The following is a 20,875-nucleotide window of genomic DNA, read 5'->3' as shown; positions in this document are numbered from 1 at the left end:
CAGGTGGTAAGCTTGGTCCCCTTGTCCAGAGTTAGCGGGTCGAGTCTCTGAAGAACGTTTGTTGTGTCTCCAAGGTGTGACGGGAGGGTTTCCAACCCTGCAATGGTCCGTGCTGGTCATTCTTAAACTTGTCCTGATGTCATGTGCGAGGTGGAGTATATATGGACCCACTTGCCACTTCCTTTTCAAGCTCCCCAAAGAAACGGGACTACGAAACGTACTTCAAAGCTGCCTGTGTATCCTTGTCTTCTCCAAGTATCCCTCACACCACTATCTGCTGGCCGCTAATATCATCCAGCGGACACAAGGCTGCGCATGCATGTTTAGCTCCAGCAAAACCAGTAACAGCCCCTGAAGCTCCCAGATGCCGCTCTTGCCTATATCCACTTACCCTCATATCATTTGGGATTATTTGTGGCTTCTGGGACTTTTTCACAATATATACCTATGTGGAATAGTGATATTATTTGAACTGCTATGCTCAGCCATATTTGCATTTGCCATACATGTTACCTGTTGGTCTCGCAGCTTTATGCCTGTATTCATACATGAGTGCTACTATATTCCCTTGCTTCTATCTGATTCTGAGATTTTTCTAACTTTATATGCCTAATGTTTACTGTCTGTTTTTGATTCAATAGTCAATAGGGAATTATAATAGGACTTTTCTCCTTCTGGTATAGGGCTAATTAAATGTATTAGTTACCACTCTGGGACTTTTGTGTTCATGTGAGGGAACTGGAGACTGTTTTAAAATGTATGTGATGTTATAACAAATTGATTACTCTTTTGGTAAACCAGAGTGCTATTGTGGGATGTTTTCTTCAAGAGTATATACACAGTAAATATCTATCTATCTATCTATCTATCTATCTGTCTGTCTGTCTGTCTGTCTGTCTGTCTGTCTGTCTGTCTGTCTGTCTGTCTGTCTCTATCTCTCTCTCTCTCTATCTCTCTCTCTACCTCTCTCTCTATCTTTCTCTCTATCTTTCTCTCTATCTTTCTCTCTCTATCGCTCTCTCTCTCTCTATCTCTATCGCTCTATCTATCTCTCTATCTCTATCTCTCTCTCTCTCTCTCTCTCTATCTCTATCTCTCTATCTCTATCTCTATCTCTCTCTCTCTATCTCTCTCTATATCCAATAAAGAACTTGTGAGCACATTCACATGTCTTAGACATGTCTACAACACTGCCTTTCAACCATTATCACCTAGCATAGAGTGCTCCCACTGCAGCAAGGGATTCTGGTAAATGACATGCAAATGAGCACACAATTGTCACGTGTGTTCCCCACAAACAGGACTACACTGCGGGGCTGAGGTGGGGATGTATATAACCGCCGCCCTACAACCATAGAGCCAGGTCCAGAGTGCAGAGTCAGAGTCGTGTAGCTGGGTCAGGGTAGGAGAGTTCAGGTAAGTCGTGGTACTTGCCGTGGTCCGGGGTTGGAGAGAGGAGAGTCGGCAGTATCTGTAAGCCGTGGTCTAGGATAGGAGAGAGCGGAGGTCCAAAAGCAAGCCGAAGTCCAGGGGTACAGAAGAGACAGGTCCAGGTACGAGCAGGGGTCACAACATGGTCAGGCACGGCACAGAAACAGACAAGATCTAGGAAGTAGCAAGCGCAGCACATAAACAAGGGTTTATGCTCAGCAATTTTCAGAGACAGACAAGACATAAATAGGCAGGGAAGACCAATCAGGAACCAGCAGATGATGACCTCACACATAAGCCACCAGCCGATAGGATGGTGCTGGATTGGCTGCAGGTGTAACACAGCTGGTGCAATTAGTCTTCGTTGCCGCACAGCGTGCGAGCGCACAAGAAGCGCGGCGCAGGGCGGGCATGTTGTTAGAGAGAGTAGGTGCTGTGGTGATGCGACGGGAGCACGCCTCCACGGACAGAGCATAGCATTGGTGCGCACGCAAGGATAGCGGTCCGTGAGCGCCAGAGGTACCACCACGTGACATGTGCTTGCAGCTTAAAGCAGTAATTCTACCCCCTAACGCCTAAATGAGTTTAACTCATATAATGTAATTATCTTGCACTCTAAGCATGTCCTGTTCTTTAAAAAAAAGAAAGAAAAGCATTTCTAGTGTTTAAAAAAATGGTTTTTATAATCACTAGCTTTTCAGATTACCGTTGTAACATTTATTCTGCAATGGGCTTTAGGAAAATCTTCATTTTAACCTCCCGAACACTTACTGTAATATTGCAAACAATTATATCTCCTAAATGAAGCATCAGATGTAATCAACAAAATCAACTTTGGAAAGGGCAAGAATATATCTCTTAAAGTAATTTAATGCAAAATAAATGGTGACCAAAGCAGATTGCTGGTTTAAGATATGGTTGCACAGTCACTTTCCAGGCACCACGCACACACACACACACACTCACACACTCTCTTTCTCTCATACACACACACTGACTTTTCTGATGCTTTCACAGATGAGTGAGAAATACGGACCCGTATTCACCGTTTACATAGGATCCAGACCCACTGTTATTCTGTGTGGGTACCAAGCAGTAAAGGAGGCTTTGGTTGATCATGGAGATAATTTTGGGGGACGAGGGAGCATCCCTTTGCTTGAACGGCTTTTCAATAAAAGTGGTGAGTAACCAACAACAAATTCCTTCAAAGCGCCCACACTCCATAAAATCACTTCCAAAACCTAAAATTCAATAGTTGAAGTGTAATTGTTTTTTTTAAAAAAGCAGTAGTACATGTACAATGCCTGATTCTAAGTTCTAAGTCTTAGTCAAAGGATTATGCATTATTTATTTGGCCAAATGTCTCCAGAAGGACACAAATTAACTAGAGGTTGTGCAAAGAAAGCTACTGTACCATAATGGTGCATGTTGTACATCATAAAACGTATTAGGAAAGACCAAAGGAGCTCAACAAGTACAGTATGGAGGAGAATAGGGATAGGGTGGTTGTGGTAGGACAGCCTCACATTGGGGTCAGGAAGAGTCCCAAACCGTGGATAAGGATTTAACTTCAGTGGTTTATTTTTACAGTCAAACAATTAGTAGGCACAACGTCCCTTTAAGGTACACACAAAATATTAAAGGAACACCTACTCCCATGTAGGGGGGGCTAACTATACAATATAAGCCTAGCTACGAGCTGGATGGCTAAACCGGTTACCAGCTTTTAAATCACATTCATGTATAGAGAAATAAGATCAATTCCTTATCTTTTTGGTTGGGGCTCCAGTCCTAAGAGCATACAGACAATCCTTCTGGATCCAGCAGCCTGGACAGGACAGCTCTGTTGTATGAGACAGCCGCCAACAATAAGCTTTAGCCTCCTTATGAAGCTGCCTTACAGCTGTCTTAATTCAGCCCTGATTGCTCAGGTACCTCTAACTGGGTTAACGCTCTGACTGCTGTTCAGCAGTCCGAGGTATGTTACCCAGGCATACTCATTAGCAAAAGTCTTCACCCTGTCACAAACTTCCTTTGCTTGGGTGTGGCTAGTGCCCCACACGGCTGAAGCCCGACCCTCCACTCCTTCTCACGACAAATAAATATATCTGCTTTTGCATGCTCCTTCCCCTGTCTATGTTGTATGTCAAAGGAGAAGGACTGGAGGGCCATATACCAACAGGTCAACCTTGGAATTGTGTCCTTAAGGGTATTTAACATTTTAAGGATGCGTGGTCAGTGACCAGGTTGAAGTGTAAACCCGCAACATAATGTCTCAATGCCCCAATTGCCCATTTTACGGTGAGGCACTCCTTTTCAATGACTGAGTACCTCACCTCTCCTTGGGAACAACTTCCGGCTGATAATTAATATGGGTTGTTTTATGCCTTAAAATTGTTGGGATAGCACTGCCCCCACTCCTACCTCTGATGCATCTATTTGGATTATAAAGGGCTCTTAAGAGCGGGCCCTCTTATAGGCATTTCTTTAATGTATCAAAGGCTCTTTGGCACTTCCCAGACCACCTTACTTGGGTCAGGCACTCTTTTTTGTTAGATCTGTCAGTGGTGCTGTGATCTCTGAAAAAAATATCAGTAGTCACCCTGCTAACCCAAAAGGGAGCTAACCTGTGTCATTTTCTGCGGGGTTAGGACTTCCTTAATTGCGACCTACTTATTGGTGGTGGCCTTACTGTACCAAGCGGCCTGACAGACTGTCTTAATTCAGCCCTGATTGCTCAGGTACCTAACTGGGTTAACCCTCTGACTGCTGAAAACAGTAGTCAGAGCTATGTTTCCCAGGCATACTCATTAGCAAATGACTTCACCCTGTCACAGGGGTGTGATAGAAACGTTCATATACATCAAGGGTTTTAAAAAATTGCAGGAGGGAAGCATGTTTCAGAGAAACACAAGTGGTAGAAGAGAAGGTTGTGCTCTGAAGCTGAAGGGTGACAGGTTCAGTGTAAATATACTGTAAGGAAGTACTTCTTCATTGAAAGGGTGATAAAATTGTGGAATACTGGTAGCATCTCAGCCTTCGTGGTAGCAGCTAATGCATCAAAAAGGGAGGGAGGCATGCTACCTGATTGGCTATCTTCCCTCCCTTTTTTATGACGTCACATCACTCCAAGAAGGAAAGACATGACATCGTATACGGTTATGCCAATGTTGTTTTATTGAGTATTTCTTTTGTTTTACAAACAAATGGGCAAATGTGCAATTAGCAATTTCTGTCTACTGGTGCCTTTGCCCATTTGTAGGTGTTGGGATGGTTGTAGAGGGGGTAGTTTTCCCGGGAAGGGTGGTTAGGCCTCTTGGGTTGGTATCAGGGGGGTTAAGCCCTTAATTACTAGAGCGGTTACAAACTGCTAAGGTAATTAAGGTATTGTGGCCAGAAGTTCATTTATTTATTTGAATGTTGCTGCCCACGGAGGACGAGGAAGATGTGGAGGGTGGTGATGAGGACAAGGACAACCCTCATCCTGTAAAGTACAACTTTAATTTACTTTATGCTGGCTGGATAATGTTTTATTTTGTATGGGCAAATGACCTATTATTCAGATCTGGATAAGGGGGATTTTGCCCATTGTATTGTATTGTATGTCTTTATTTATATAGCGCCATTAATGTGCATAGCGCTTCACAGTAGTAATACACCGGGTAATCAAATAAATAACTGTGAGGATTCGCCATTACAGTGGTTCTGTCTTCTTAACCCTTACCTGTCCGTCAGGTTCCAGAAGCGATCAAAGATGGCATCCCAGTGGCGGTTCACATGCGCAGCGTGCGGGCTCCTTCAGTCTCCGTGGTCCCCATGTCCAGGTTACACTCTTCCCCCAGCAGCAGTGACGCACGATGCATGCGCGGTGCACACTCTCTCCAGCGTTCTGTGGTCTCCCCCCCGACTCCGCCCCGCTTTCACAATGGAGGTACGTGGCGCAGCAGCCGCACACGTTCCTCCCCCCTTGTCTCGGGTCCCGTCTCCGGTCTCTGCCCCAGCACTGACGCGGGTGCCATGGCGCTTGCGAGTGGCGCGCGACCGGGTCACCAGCGGGATGCACGGGTTACCACCCCCACTCCTAATCGGCTGCACAATAGGATGCACCTGCACGATCAAGCAGCCTATCAGTGAGGGCTCCTTCACTTCCTGGTTGTCTCCCATTGGAGGGAGGTCCTATATATACCCTGTCAGTACTCTCCTGCATTGCCGAGCTTAACTCCTGTTTTGTGATGCTGCATCTCACCGCATCCTGCCTTGTCTGTCTCTATCTTGCTGCCTGACCCTGCCTTGGACTTTGACCTTGTGATACTCTCCTGCACTGACCCTGACTTTGGAAAACGACGATCCTGCTCTCTCCTGCACTGACCCTTGGCTTTGGCTTGATGACGACTCTGCTCTCTCCAATCCTGACCCCGGCTACGTACCCCAATGATCCGCTACTCTCCACTCCTAGACCCGGCAAGTACCACATTTATTCTGTCTTCTATAACCCTGACCCAGCTTGCAAGACTTTCCTGCACTCTAGACGCGCCCTCAAGTTTGTGGGTGGCGTTCTATACAATTCCCTACCTCAGCCCCACGGTCTCTCCTCGTTTGTGGTGAGCTACGTGTTACAGTATTCTCGGCCATACAAACTTCGACCCCGCTGAGGTAGGAAGAGTCCTGAGCACGCATGCCAACGTCCTGTCCGGTCTTGAAACCAAACTTGAGTTTAGTGACCAACAACTGAGAACCCTCAAGGAGGACTTTAGGTCCCTGTCCCCTGACTACAAGGGCCACACATGGATCCCTCACAGTTGGGCACTAGTACCATGGCCATGTCTTCTTATCTATCCGAACCCTGGCTCCCCACACCCAATCGGTATGGCGGGGATCCTCACGATTGTCGTGGTTTCCTTAACCAATGCTTCATTCAGTTTGAGATTAATCTTTCCCGCTTCACTTCTTCTTGTTCCAAGGTAGCCTACATAATCTCTCTTCTTATAGATGATGCACTTGCCTGGGCTTCTCCTATCTGGGAGCGAAGATCCGATCTCACCCAAAGCGTAGGAGCCTTTACCAAGGAATTCCGCAGGGTGTTCGATACACCGAATCGAAAGGTTTCTGAAGCTTTTGCTTTATTCTATATCTCCCAGGGTATCCGGCCAGTCGCTCGTTATGCACTCGAGTTTAGGACTGGAATGGAGAGTCCTTGTCTGCTGCCTTCTGGCAGGGCCTGTCTGAAACAGTGAAATATGAACTTGCGACTCACGACCCACCTACCAACCTCGAAGATCTCATTGCTATCTGCATCAAGCTGGATCACCGCCTTCAAGAGAGAAGGACAGAGAGAAGACTTGATTGCACAGCTTCTACCAGGATAAGTCCCAGTCAGGTGAGCCAGTTCGAACTACCAGTCATAGACTCATCTGAACCTATGCAGTTGGGAGTCACTACTCTCTCTCGCTCTGAAAAGCAACGCCGCATAGATGCGGGTCTGTGTCTGTATTGTGGGGGTCTTTGCTTTCTATTGTCCCAAGGTTCCCATGAGGTCTAGGGAAATCTCATTGGGAACGATCTTGTTATCCCTTATAGCCACTTCTAATCCCACAAGGATCCTTGTGCCTATCTCTCTGTCTGGTGAGGGATTCTCTGTCTCTACATTAGCCTTTCTTGATTCTGGATCCGGTGGCAACTTTATTGAGCAGAGCTTTGCAGAGAACCATAATATCCCTTGTGCGCAAGAAGAATCCCATTGCCTTGGAGGCTATTGATGGTAGACCGCTTCAGCCAGCGTTCATTTCTTTGGAAACTCAGATTCTCCAGCTGAGTTCAGCAGATAATCATTTGGAGGACATTACTTTGAATGCGATTAACACTCCTTCCATAGCAGTGATCCTGGGACTACCCTGGCTACAGGTCCATAATCCACGGATTGATTTGTTGAACAAGGAACCTATCCAGTGAAGCCCATACTGCCTTTGACAAAGGCCCTAGGGCTGAAACGCGTCAGATGATCCACCAGCTACACCTGTCTGTTTGAATAAAATTTTCTGAAGTCACCACACCACGTCTACCCTGCTTCATTCCTTGGTTGTGCTCCACGATTTTTTCCTGCTGCTGCTGGAAGAGCTCACATACTGCTGTTTGTTGGAGGCACACCGGTAACTGCTGCACACGGAGGGGAGCCCCACGGGTCACGTGACCGCCTCGCGCCATACGGCTGACACGCCAGAGGCAGCGGTTCATCACTGAGACCAGAGACCAGCAGCTCAGCAGCTCAGCAGCTCAGCTGAGAAACGGAGCTCAATGGTCCCCACCTAACGACACAAGAGAAACACACCGCCGGTCGCGCGACGCCCCACGTGACGCTGAGTCACGAGAGGGTTTGCGGTGCAACTACACAGTCACGGAGGACCTCAGCAAGGCATCATTTCTCCCCAAACCGTGAGTGCTTGCAACACTTGGTGCCCTGAGCAGGGCCAGTTGCTTTTTCTATGGTTACAGGTTACATACTTATTCATTACCTGCAGCGGTTACTATACTGACTATGATGCACCTGATAGGATAATTCATTATCCAGCTCTACCATACTGCGTACAAAACTGTCTCAAGGGCCCAAGTAGTGTTTGCGCAACTACCGTATCTGAGGACAAAGTAAGGGTACTATTGCCGGAGGAATATACTGAGTTCAAGGATGTCTTCGATAAAGTCAATATGGAAAATAGCTGAAGCGCTCAAATGCAGGTATATCTCAAAATGATAATAAGCCAGACCACTGTACCAGGGTACTAACAATTGATATAGTACCTATTGTGTCATATAATGGGTACTATCCTCCTGAAGACAGGTGGTGTGTGGTGCAACCCACTCACCATCAGTCTCATTGGCAGGTTCCCCTGAAAAATATACAAGTACTCACATCCTGGTAGGGCAGGCAGGCTGTGCAGCTACTCAATGCAATACAGGGAAAAGGGAGACCAAAAAGCGCACCAGCACAAACGGAGCAGGAAGAACCCAGGACAAAAAATTGATTAAAAGGGCACTTTAATGTGGCAAAAGACCCATCCAATGCATTTCGAACGTCGCTGCGACGTTCGAAATGCATTGGATGGGTCTTTTGCCACATTAAAGTGCCCTTTTAATCAATTTTTTGTCCTGGGTTCTTCCTGCTCTGTTTGTGCTGGTGCGCTTTTTGGTCTCCCTTTTCCCTTCGATAAAGTCAAGTCTGAAATACTTCCTCCACATCGCCCCTACGATTGCCCTATCGAATTGCATCCCAGTACTACACCTCCCAGAGGAGCCTCCTATCAATTGTCTAGGCCTGAGATTAAAGCTTTGAAAGAATACATTGCCGAGAATCTTCAGAGGGGGTTCATTCGCAAATCCACATCTCCCACTGGAGCTGGGTTTTTCTTTGTAAAGAAAAAAGATGGGACATTGCGACCTTGCATTGACTATCGGGGCCTCAACGAGATTACTTTAAAAATCACTATCCTCTTCCTCTCATTTTTCGAAAATTTTGACCGTCTTCAAGGAGCTAGAATCTTTTCAAAACTAGATCTACGGGGTGCTTTCAACCTTATTAGAATTTGTCAAGGCGACGAGTGGAAAACTGCATTCAATACCAGAGATGGACACTACGAGTACATGGTCATGCCTTTCAGCCCTTGTAATGCCCCAACCGTGTTTCAAGACTTTGTCAATTAAATATTTAGGGTTCTTCTTAACTCTTTTGTAATCGTTTATTTGGACAATATCCTGATCTTTTCTAAATCAATGCAGGAACATGTAAAACACGTCAAACAAGAACTCCTTAGTCTACGAGAGAATCATTTATTCGCTAAACTTGAAAAGTGTCACTTTCATCAATCTTCTACAGTTTTCTTAGGATACATAATTTCGATAAAATTTCTTCAGCGGAATGTAACTATGATATTGTTAATCGAGAGCTTTTGGCCATGTGTCACGGTAGCTTACAGGGTTATAATATACACCAAAATAACTGGGTTGAATTGAATGCGACTGTGATATGATAAAGAAAGTTTTTTCCTTCAGGGAAGGTGAACACACAATATTGAACAAATAACACACAGAATATATACACTTACTTAGGGAATGGGGCAATGAAGTAATCAGGATTCGAATTAGCAATTCATCAAGGCATCAGGTCTCCTTCAGATGCAGTCACGAACAACATTGGGCATAGAGCTGACAATCGGTTTTATAGAATTTGGGCTCTATCCCTAACATTGGGTCTCAGATATTGGTTGACAATTATCTGTACCCTATTACCTTTTGCCAGCTAATGTGGGAAGCACTTTGGTACCTGCCCCCAGGTAGCGCACAATCCCTTAGTCAGGCTCCCATTTTCCTAACCCCACTCAAAAGAGTTGGTGTCGCCAAGTCGGCCAGATGGGGAACATGAAACAAAAACAGTGCACAACGTATATAGTGAAGTATAAAAAGATATATTAATCTATTAAAATATTAAAGTTCTGCGTACATCAATGTAAAAAAATACAGGCAATGAGTGGGTAGGGTTACCACACTGGAACTAATGGATCACAGCATGGCTTTTCAGCAGAGACATCAGAGGCACATCAGCAGACGATGCTTAAAAGTACGAATTCAGGAGCATATTAGAAACATTAAGATTGGATATGAGAAACACAGTTTATCACGTCATTTCGCGTCACATCACAATAAGGATCCTACTAAATTGATGTTCAAGGGAATTAAAATTATCCCTAGGAAGAGGAGAGGAGGTGACAGAATCAAGAGTCTCTCCTATTAGGAGACATTCTGGATTTATAAGCTTGGCTCCCTCTCACCTAAAGGGTTAAATGAGGATATAGACACTGGTCCCTTTACTAACTTCACCACTCCTCAGCATTTATATGTCTCCTGCTGATACGTTTTTATGCCATTTAATATGTATTAGTCATATCCCGTTCTGTATCTCTAATATGTTTTTTTTTCCTTGTAAGCATTTTTTTTCCTTATTTTATGTTTCACTTTTCACACTTTTGGACTTAGTGTTTTAAAGCCACGCAACTTTTCTCCGTCAATGGGGCGACCCTCGTAGCGGCCACGACCCTTTCCCGTGGCCATTTTCCGTCTGACCCTGTTGGGGTCGAGTAAGGGGGTCCCCCTGAGCTAGGGGCAAAAAGAATTAAACCGCTATCTGCCCTAGAACCGGAGTTACAATTTTCATAGGGATGAACTTGGCCGTGACCAAGTTCCCACGCCAATTGAGTGATCAAAAGCTGTTTATTGAAATTGTATCCACTTTCGGGTTTGCGGTTTGGCCGTCAGCCAACTCGTTCTTGGAGGTCGGACTCGAGGAATCCCCATTGAAAGACATTACTCCATTCTCCATTCTCCATAGACTTGCATGGAGCTCCAATGGCGACCTATGGGACGGCTGCAAATGGTGATTGAAAAGGCGGGAATGGGAACAAAGGGCCATAAACATGTTAATACAATTCACCCTTTCCCTCCCGACCTGATCCCAGTGTATGTGTTTAGTGCATACACTGTAATGGGAAAAATACATGTAATCAGGGGAATACATTTGGGTTGTGAAGCAGGGGAACATGTATACTATAGGTACATTTCTGGTTAACCCCTCACTTCCCAGATGGTTGAAGGGGGTGCCTAATGGGGATGACCCATTTATTACTTGCTTGGCACCCCTAGACCATCACACCATGAAACTTGACTTGGAAGAATGGAGACACCTTCTAGAGGGAACTTAAGTGCCTATAGCAATTCTTACGGATCACAAGAATTTGTTGTACATCGAGGGAGCACGTCACCTGGGAGCCCGTTAAGCCAGATGATCACTCTTCTTTTCAAGGTTCAACTTTATTATTTCCTATCTTCCAGGGACAAAAAATGTCAAGGCAGATGCTCTCTCTCCCCAGTTTTCGCTTGAGGATAATTCAGAGGACCAACTCAAATCTATTCTTCCATCTAAACTCATTTTTTGTCCACCAACTTTGAAGCCCTAAAGGATATCGTTCATTAACAAAATCAGATTCCTGACCATCTCACGGTTCATGAGGGTCGCCTGTTTACTTCTCATCCTTTGCGCAACAGGTCCTGGAGTGGGGACATTCTTCCAAATCGGAGGGTCATCCCGGGGCAAAAAGGACATTGGATCTCATCTCCATGGATGTTAAGGACTTTGTACTTGCGTGCCCAACTTGTGCCAGGACTAAGACTTCCAGAAACCTCACTGCTGGTCTACTTCAGCCATTGTGTACAAAAACTTATCAAAGGGTGGCGCTCAGTGTATATGGTTTAAATAAACATCAAATAAACCCACAGTGTAATACATAAAATAAGAGAATTCGTAGTGATACTTATACAACCACGTGTGATATATGCCGCTGTGACCTGATGCAGGACTGCTCTTTTCAATCCTCGTGGACAAGTGAAGGGTAGAAATCATCAAGAAGCGCAAATCATGTGGAATACAAAAGAAGACAACAAACTTATGGTGCAGTATTGTGTGAATTCGGTGTGTTAAATGGCACGGTTAAATGTTCAGAATACTCACAAACGTGAGAGGTAAGTAGGCATGTAAAGGCTTCTTTAACCCGTGAGATGAAGCCTAGTAAAATTACTAGGCTTCATCTCACGGGTTAAAGAAACCTTTACATGCCTACTTGCCTCTCACGTTTGTGAGTATTCTGAACATTTAACCGTGCCATTTAACACACCGAATTCACACAATACTGCACCATAAGTTTGTTGTCTTCTTTTGTATTCCACATGATTTGCGCTTCTTGATGATTTCTACCCTCTACTTCAGCCATTGCCTGTTTTTGTTCGGCCATGGACACACTTGTCCATGGATTTTGTGGTGGATTTACCAGTATTTAAGGGTATGAATACTATTCTTGTAGTAGTAGATCGGTTCTCCAAGCAATCACATTTTGTGCCGCTCAAATGCCTAGTTCTCCCAAACGTGCCGAGGTATTCATCAAGGAGATCTTTCGCCTTCACGGAATTCCGGCAGTGATCGTATCTGACAGAGTATCACAGTTCGTATCTAAATTTTGGCGCTCTTTTTGTCTTCAGTTGGGCATATCACTTCATTTTTCTTCTGGGTACCACCCGCAAACTAATGGTCAGACGGAGAGGAACAATCAGTCTTTTGAACAATTTATTCGGTGCTTTGTGTCCGATTCCCAGGACGAAAGGTCGGAGCTTCTTCCTTGTACAGAATTTGCACATAATAATCTACTGTACGTAGTGAATCTACCACAGAATCACCTTTTTTAATTAATTATGGGTTCCATCCCGCTACTCTTCCTCTTGCAGTTGCTACCTCTGGGGTCTCAGCCGATGATGATAGGATCAAGGAACTTAAAATTCTTTGGAAAAGGACCCAAAGTAATATTAAGTCAGCCGTTGAGAGGCAAAAACATCAAGCTGATCGCCATCGCAGACAAGCTCCTATATTCAGGCTTGGCGACAAAGTCTGGTTGTCCTCAAAAAATATAAGGCTGAAGGTCCCGTCGATTAAGTTTATGCCTAGATTCCTCGGTCCATTCACCATTTCTGAAAAAATTAATCCAGTCGCTAATCGGTTGTCCTTGCCCCTGTCCATGAGGATTCCGTCGGGCTTCCATGTTTTGCTACTCAAACCGGTGATCCAGAACTCACACTCAGTTCCTGTTCTACCCACCACCTCTGTTATGGTACAGGGTCAGGAAAAGTGGAAATGGAGAAATCGGAGAGAGGGAAGTTTTTCGTGAAAACTAGGTCTAGGTAGTGGCCATCCTTCTGGGTGCCAGCTGCAGTCCACTGTTGAAGGCCAAAAGAAGAGGTTAGAGAGAGGAAGCGGGAAGCCCATGGGAGAGAAGTGTCATCAATGTGGCAATTGAAGTCCCCAAGGAGAAGAACAGGGGAGTCTGAGGAGAAAGAAAGAGAATTCAAAGTGAGAGATAAAGGCAGAAGGGGTATGTGTAGAGGTAGGTGGGTGATAGATGACCACGTGGACAGGGAGAGGAGAGAAGATCTGGACAGTGTGAGCCTCAAAGGAGGGAAAAGCAAGAGATGGAGAAGTAGGAATGGTTCGGTAACAGCAGAGAGAGGAGAGCAGGAGCCCCACACCTCCACCTCTGCCATCAGGTTGCGGAGTATGGGAGAAATAAAGGCCACCGTAAGAGAGGGCAGCTTCCAGTGCAGAGTCAGACTGAGTGAGCCAGGTCTCAGTTATAGCAAATAGGAGCAGAGAGTGAGAGAGAAAGAAGTCATGCACAGAGAGGAACTTGTTAGAAAGGGAGCGAGCATTCCAAAGGGCGCAGGAGAAAGGGAGACATGAGGGAGGGTAGCAGGGGATGGGTATGAGGTTGGAGGGGTTGACACCAGAAGGAGTAGATGTTGCATTTGGCAGGCGAGGACGAGAGCATGTAGAAATAAGGCAGGGACCAGGATTAGGAGAGATCCCCAGAAGCAAAGAGGAGAAGCATGGATAGAAAGAATATGTGTGAGGGTCATTTGTAGGGGTGTGATTTAGTGCAGGCAATATAGCTATGTAGGGTCAGAGGGCGCAGGTAAGAAAGGAGTTCATGTGAACTGAGAAGTGGTGAAGGAAGGAGAGATGGAGATATATGAATAGAGTTAGAGACATAAGGAAGCTGGTGGAAAGAAGTGCATAATTTGAGAAGTGAGGTCATAGCAAATATAAATAGTAAAGGCGACATCACAGCATTAGTTAAGTGCTGAGATGTGCAGTTTAGGATAGATGATATCCTCCTTTCCAGCATAGATGAAATGCAGGAATCAGGGCCAGTAGGTGTTGTCCACTTCTTCACTTCTTTTGAACTTCCTTACAAACTTCAGTTACTTACAATTTGCTACTTGGAGATGTGCTGCAGGCAGACTAACGCTGTTCTATCTGGGGTTATATGGGCCTAGATAGCTATAGATAGAAACCTCGCTCATAAACCCCTTGTTGGTTGGTGCGTGCTGCCTAGGGAGTGGATCATAAACAGATGACGAGTGTATCAAAAGAGGTACACAAAAAGAATCCCTTTGTAGGCACACCGCAGACCATTATAGAATAAATGTGGTCAGGGGAAAAAAAAGGTGTTTTAGCAAAATAATAAATATTTTAATCAAATTGGTGATTATGTAATAAAAATAGCAAATATTAAAGGATGGTATTTACTATGTTAAAAGACACTCATTGTGTCACAAAGGTGGGTCCAGGGGAACTACTCTGGGCCCGTCAGCAGATATAGCCTGTGTTACTTCACTGTAATGCCTTAGATGTTAAGCACATATCAAGTATATCCCAGTATATGTCCTAAAGTGAATGTTAATCACTCTAACTGTGACACCTAGTGGTGCTGGGATATTTTGTACCCAATGCCTACAGCATCATGTAAATATGCCTCTATATTCTGATGTTACCACTAACAGTATGTGGCCTCACGAGTATGTGCACGGTTAGGATCCACCGTGCATGTATCAACAGTGTGTGGAGGGTCCTCGGCTACTGAGTCAGCCTGGCTTGGTAAGTGTCGCTCTGGTGCAAATTCAGAGATGCATCAACAGTATGTAGCTACCTAAATTTGGTCATATGTATAGTGTCTCAGCAATTATGGGGTTAATACCCACTATACCTATGGAGGTGTTGCTCCGTGTATTCCTACTGGGCACATAGACACACTGTAGTTTAGAGCTAGTATCAAGCTTGTTACTTGGTTCTATGATGTCTATATTCACTTTAGTGTGTATGGCTACACTTGAAATCAAGCTGTGGTGATCTATTGCAAGAGCTATTGTTGTTATGCCAAATTCGGCTGCCGTGTTTGCCGTGTCGCCCCTCGCGCCCCTGAATTCTTGTTCCGTAGACCCCGTGTACAAATACTTGAATCTCGGGGAATACTGTATGCAGTTTGTGTTATTGGAAATGGCACAGTTTTAAGGTGAGTCTGCAGTGTCCATAGCTAATTCAATAAAGTAATGCTAAGTTCAATCAGCAAACCTGGTGGTTTGTTATCCATGCAGTCATGGTTATATTGTTATGACAATCAGTGAAGCTCCGCATTTGTAATAGTAGCGGGAGGCAGTCCCACAGTGTGCCGGTTTACCAGGTGATATTACTATTGTTTGGGGATCAGAGGCACATAGAAGCTAGAGAGGGGCAGACTTTCCGTTTGTGGTTTGGGAAAGTGTATATCTGTTTGTGGCACAGCCCTGCTAAAAACAGAGCTAACACCTCTTTAAATGGGTGTATCAAATCGGAGGTCCATGTAAGAGACTAGAGGCTGGTATTTACAACGTGTGTAATGCAACAGTGAAAACATAGAGCTAAGTTCTAATCTGCTGTAGAAGTTTTTAATCAATTATATCGGCAGAGACCCGACATGCTGCATGTTTCGTCGCTTACTTGCGACTTCTTCCGGGGTGTTGAATTAGCTATGGACACTGCAGACTCACCTTAAAACTGTGCCATTTCCAATAACACAAACTGCATACAGTATTCCCCGAGATTCAAGTATTTGTACACGGGGTCTACGGAACAAGAATTCAGGGGCGCGAGGGGCGACACGGCAAACACGGCAGCCGAATTTGGCATAACAACAATAGCTCTTGCAATAGATCACCACAGCTTGATTTCAAGTGTAGCCATACACACTAAAGTGAATATAGACATCATAGAACCAAGTAACAAGCTTGATACTAGCTCTAAACTACAGTGTGTCTATGTGCCCAGTAGGAATACACGGAGCAACACCTCCATAGGTATAGTGGGTATTAACCCCATAATTGCTGAGACACTATACATATGACCAAATTTAGGTAGCTACATACTGTTGATGCATCTCTGAATTTGCACCAGAGCGACACTTACCAAGCCAGGCTGACTCAGTAGCCGAGGACCCTCCACACACTGTTGATACATGCACGGTGGATCCTAACCGTGCACATACTCGTGAGGCCACATACTGTTAGTGGTAACATCAGAATATAGAGGCATATTTACATGATGCTGTAGGCATTGGGTACAAAATATCCCAGCACCACTAGGTGTCACAGTTAGAGTGATTAACATTCACTTTAGGACATATACTGGGATATACTTGATATGTGCTTAACATCTAAGGCATTACAGTGAAGTAACACAGGCTATATCTGCTGACGGGCCCAGAGTAGTTCCCCTGGACCCACCTTTGTGACACAATGAGTGTCTTTTAACATAGTAAATACCATCCTTTAATATTTGCTATTTTTATTACATAATCACCAATTTGATTAAAATATTTATTATTTTGCTAAAACACCTTTTTTTTCCCCTGACCACATTTATTCTATAATGGTCTGCGGTGCGCCTACAAAGGGATTCTTTTTGTGTACCTCTTTTGATACACTCGTCATCTGTTATATGGGCCTAGCATGAAGAGGGGCACCCCCGCAACTGCTTAAAGTATAGTTATCATGACGGTGCTCTCTGGGTAAGTAACTACTACTGTACACAAAACGGAAAATAACCCAGTTTGGACACTCCGTCAAAAACATGGTTGTATTGTGGTAATATTAAAAACATGTAACTTTATTATTATCCTTTAAAATAATGGTGATTAAAACGAATATTAAACACAAAGTCGTATCCTGTAATAAAAACTTATAATGCTGAAGTCCAGGATACCTCAATGTGGTGAAAGGGTTAATATGTCCCTTCACTTGCACTGTCTGGGTAATATACCTCAGATTTGCAATATTTTCCACTATTCACTAAATGTGAACCAAACTACCTCAAATGGTACAAAGTTAGCAGTATGATCAGCGATAAATATGCAGGCTTATGACGCTTTGGCCAAAGGGTTAACTAAATAACCAAGTATTTATTATTATTATTGAAGTATTATACTTTTTACCATATATGTTTTGTCAATTGGATGTAGCATTGGGCACCCCTGTCTCTTGTTATATACAATTAATATGTAAAAGGACCTGGTGAATACTAAATACAGCAGGGCCCCGCTTCTCGGCGCTCCGCTTTTCGGCGCTCCGCTTTTCGGCGATCCGCCGATACGGCGGCACCGAGAAGGGGGTCGCCATGTTGAATCCTAAATCGCACAACGTAGAACGGGCAGTTGCACCCGTCGCGCATGCGCAGAACGGGCGGTTGCGCGCGCAGACCAGGTCGCGCATGCGCAGAACGGCAAAAATGCCGGTTTGCGCATGCGCAGAACTGAAAATCGTCGGATCCGCCTTCCAGCGATTTTAACTATACGGCGAGCCCCTGAAACGGAACCCGCCATTTACCAGGGGCCCTCCTGTATACTGGTCACTCATAACATCTGTAGAGTGTGCTGTTTGTGTAAGCATGTACCCATATTGTGACAGGCTGGTGCACTGGTGTGATAATGAATGATCAGCTGAACTCAAATAGCACTGAAGAACTGTTATGCTCACAACCAAATGCACTATAGTATCCTGTACAATTGATCCTACTGCCGATTGGATTCTGATGCTGTGGTAGCAGCAGTAAGTAAAAACCCTGCAAATCCCAGCACAGATGAGATGAATGCAGGCTAGTATGCTACTGATCGATACACTGCTTAATGTACCTGAGGAGAAAAAGTCCCTAAATGCGCCCTTTACCTTCAGTCAATTATGAAAGTGGTTATAGTATAAGTATTAAGAGCAGAGTCCCTAAAAGCGCCCTTATACCTTCCGCTATATGGGCCTAACAAATCACCTGACAATTAAGTTCAGCCTGCTTAATTAGCACATGTGCGGCCATTCAAACAAATGTTTATCATACACAGGGTGTTCCCTGCCTAGGTGTGAAAGCTTAATTTAATTAAGGGTTGGATGAGACATGATTCAAAGACGGATTTTACAATGTGCTACTTTGAGATGTGCTGCAGGCACATTACTGTATGTGTTTTAAGGTTGGGGGGGGTTGTGGGTAGAGGGGGGTTGTAGGGTGCAAATTCATTGCTATTGGGGTTATCCTTGCTCCCATTGAGGATATAGGTAACCACACATGGCATTCAATGGGTCATTGGCTAGTACTGGTGTTTGTACTGTATTGTGTTTTAATGTTTATTGGGGGTAAAAGGGGTGGATGAAGGGGATATTTGGCCTGTGGTGGGTGTTTATTCCTACCGGGTGGGTAGCTGGAGGGGTAAACCCCTTCATTACCTTAGCGGTAGTAACCGCTATGGTAATCAAAGGGTTAACTCCTCCCACAACCCTCGCGGTAGGCATTAACACCCACCACGGAACAAATACCACTTCACCAACCCCCTATACCCCAAATAAACTGGGCTCTGGTATTTAACCCTTTCATTACCTTAGCAGTTAGCCACTAAGCAACTGTATGTATGTATTTTTATTACATATGTGACCAAGGATGCTACATTGGTGAAACCAGCCCAAAACTTCAAGGCAAAATGAATATACACAGGCACTCTATACAACAACACGAAGAAGGAAGATACTGCTCACCAGTAGGACATCATTTCTAACAACCAGATCACTCCATAAATTATTTAAAAATCAAAATCCTCAATGGAATGTTTAAACGCACCCAAGAACGGAAAACATTTGAACTCAGAATGATAAGACTCTTTGACACCAAAACAAGAGGACATAATGCGGATATGGGGTTTTCTCACACACTATCACATTTGTTTGTAATTATCCTGCCTGCCTCTCTGCCAATATTCTTATCCACATTCCACCACCCCCCCGCCCCACAGCATCTCCTTCCCCCTCCATGCTGTTCCTTGTCACCATTTTATTACTCTTCCAATGTCTTCAGACATCCCTTTCTCACGTACCTTATCCACATATCTGGGGTTTTTTCTGCTTTCCTAACCTCTGTTTTAGCCATAGATTCCTTTGTAAACCAATATTGCTGACCTGAGGAAGAGAGGAGAACTCTCGAAAGCTTGTCATATGATTTATAGTCCAAATAAAAAAGGTATCACCAAATATTGATGTACACAGACACATTATATATATATATTGTTGTGCCTGATCTAACTAGCGACATTGACACAAGTCATTTTGATGACCTGGAAGAAGATAAAGGAGAAGAAGAAACGTTTCCGATACTCTGTACACTCTCGTGTACACTCTCGAAAGCTTGTCATATGATTTATAGTCCAAATAAAAAAGGTATCACCAAATATTGATGTACACAGACACATTATATATATATATATATATATATATATATATATATATATATATATATATATATATATATATATATATATATATATATAATGTGTCTGTGTACATCAATATTTGGTGATACCTTTTTTATTTGGACTATAAATCATATGACAAGCTTTCGAGAGTTCTCCTCTCTTCCTCAGGTCAGCAATATTGGTTTACAAAGGAATCTATGGCTAAAACAGAGGTTAGGAAAGCAGAAAAAAAATATATATATATATGTGGCCCCGGTAAGAAATGGGGGCTATATATCTTTCTCCTACTGGTGTAAGTCCTGCTAAGGGCAGGCCGCCAGTAGTTATCATGGGTTTCCCCCCCGCTTCGAGCCCTGCGTTGATTGATGGAGGTAGGCCCCTGACTCTGTGTGCAGGCATGAGACACAGGGGAGGGCCTGCTGACATCATGAGGGGTGGGGCTGACTAAACTTAGTCCTGCCTGTTCCTGTAAGTGACAAGCAGTTATGTCCTGGGAGCAGAGAGTGCTGGAGAGTCTGACCTGAGAGATCATGTTTAGAGTGACAACTGTGCTTGGAGGAGAAACTCAGGCCCAGCCTGAGTAGAGCGGATAGAACTATAGGCGGTGGACCAATGCCCCTCACCCTGCTCAGGGGGTGAGGGGGGGATCTTGCCTCACCCAGAGGATATACCCTTGGGGTGGGTGTCAGGGGTATTGAAGCCCCATATAGCCCATTCTGCAGGGGTACAGCCTGGAGGAGAAGGAGAGGAGGAAAAGACCCTGTGTACATTTGGAAGCACTGCTGTGTATGCACTGCTGTGTATGAACTGCTGTGTACGATCTGCTGTGTTCTGCTACAGAAAGAATAAAGAGACATTGCTGCTTTTATCAAAGACTGTGTGTGAGACTGAAATCTCTCGTCCTGGGACCAGGGCTTCTCTGGGAGGATTTCACCTTATTCCTTAAGTCTCGCCAGAAATGGAGGCGTTGCACCAATACTGCTAGATAAGATGGAGGCATATACCCCAGAAGCCTGTCCCTGTATCCCCAATACGACCGCGGGTGACTCAGGCCCTCCTGTTCCTCACAGGTACGCACCACCCACATACATGTAACCAGCCCTCACTACACCCTAGGGGTCCTGTCTGCGACTGGGGGGGGGGGGGGGAGGGGGGAACATGGGTTACATATATATATATACTAGCTGAGAGCCCCGGCGTTGCCCGGGATGTTTGTGGTGTGGGGGTGGCATTTGGGTGGGGAGTGGTCCACGCGGCCCATGGCA

General features: G+C 44.7%; 1 protein-coding gene across 1 annotated transcript in view; it reads left to right on the top strand.

Moving 5' to 3' along the window:
* The window catches only part of LOC142498735 (cytochrome P450 2G1-like), an 86,520-nt gene that overhangs the window by 19,120 nt on the left and 46,525 nt on the right, over nt 1-20,875 (top strand). Inside the window, exon 2 of the mRNA XM_075607073.1 lies at nt 2,449-2,611. Coding sequence (XP_075463188.1) covers nt 2,449-2,611 — 163 coding nt within the window. The remainder of the gene's footprint in view (nt 1-2,448; nt 2,612-20,875) is intronic.

This window comes from Ascaphus truei, chromosome 7 (genome assembly GCF_040206685.1).
Source record: "Ascaphus truei isolate aAscTru1 chromosome 7, aAscTru1.hap1, whole genome shotgun sequence".
NCBI lineage: Eukaryota > Metazoa > Chordata > Amphibia > Anura > Ascaphidae > Ascaphus > Ascaphus truei.
This window is presented reverse-complemented; position numbering and strand designations above follow the sequence as displayed.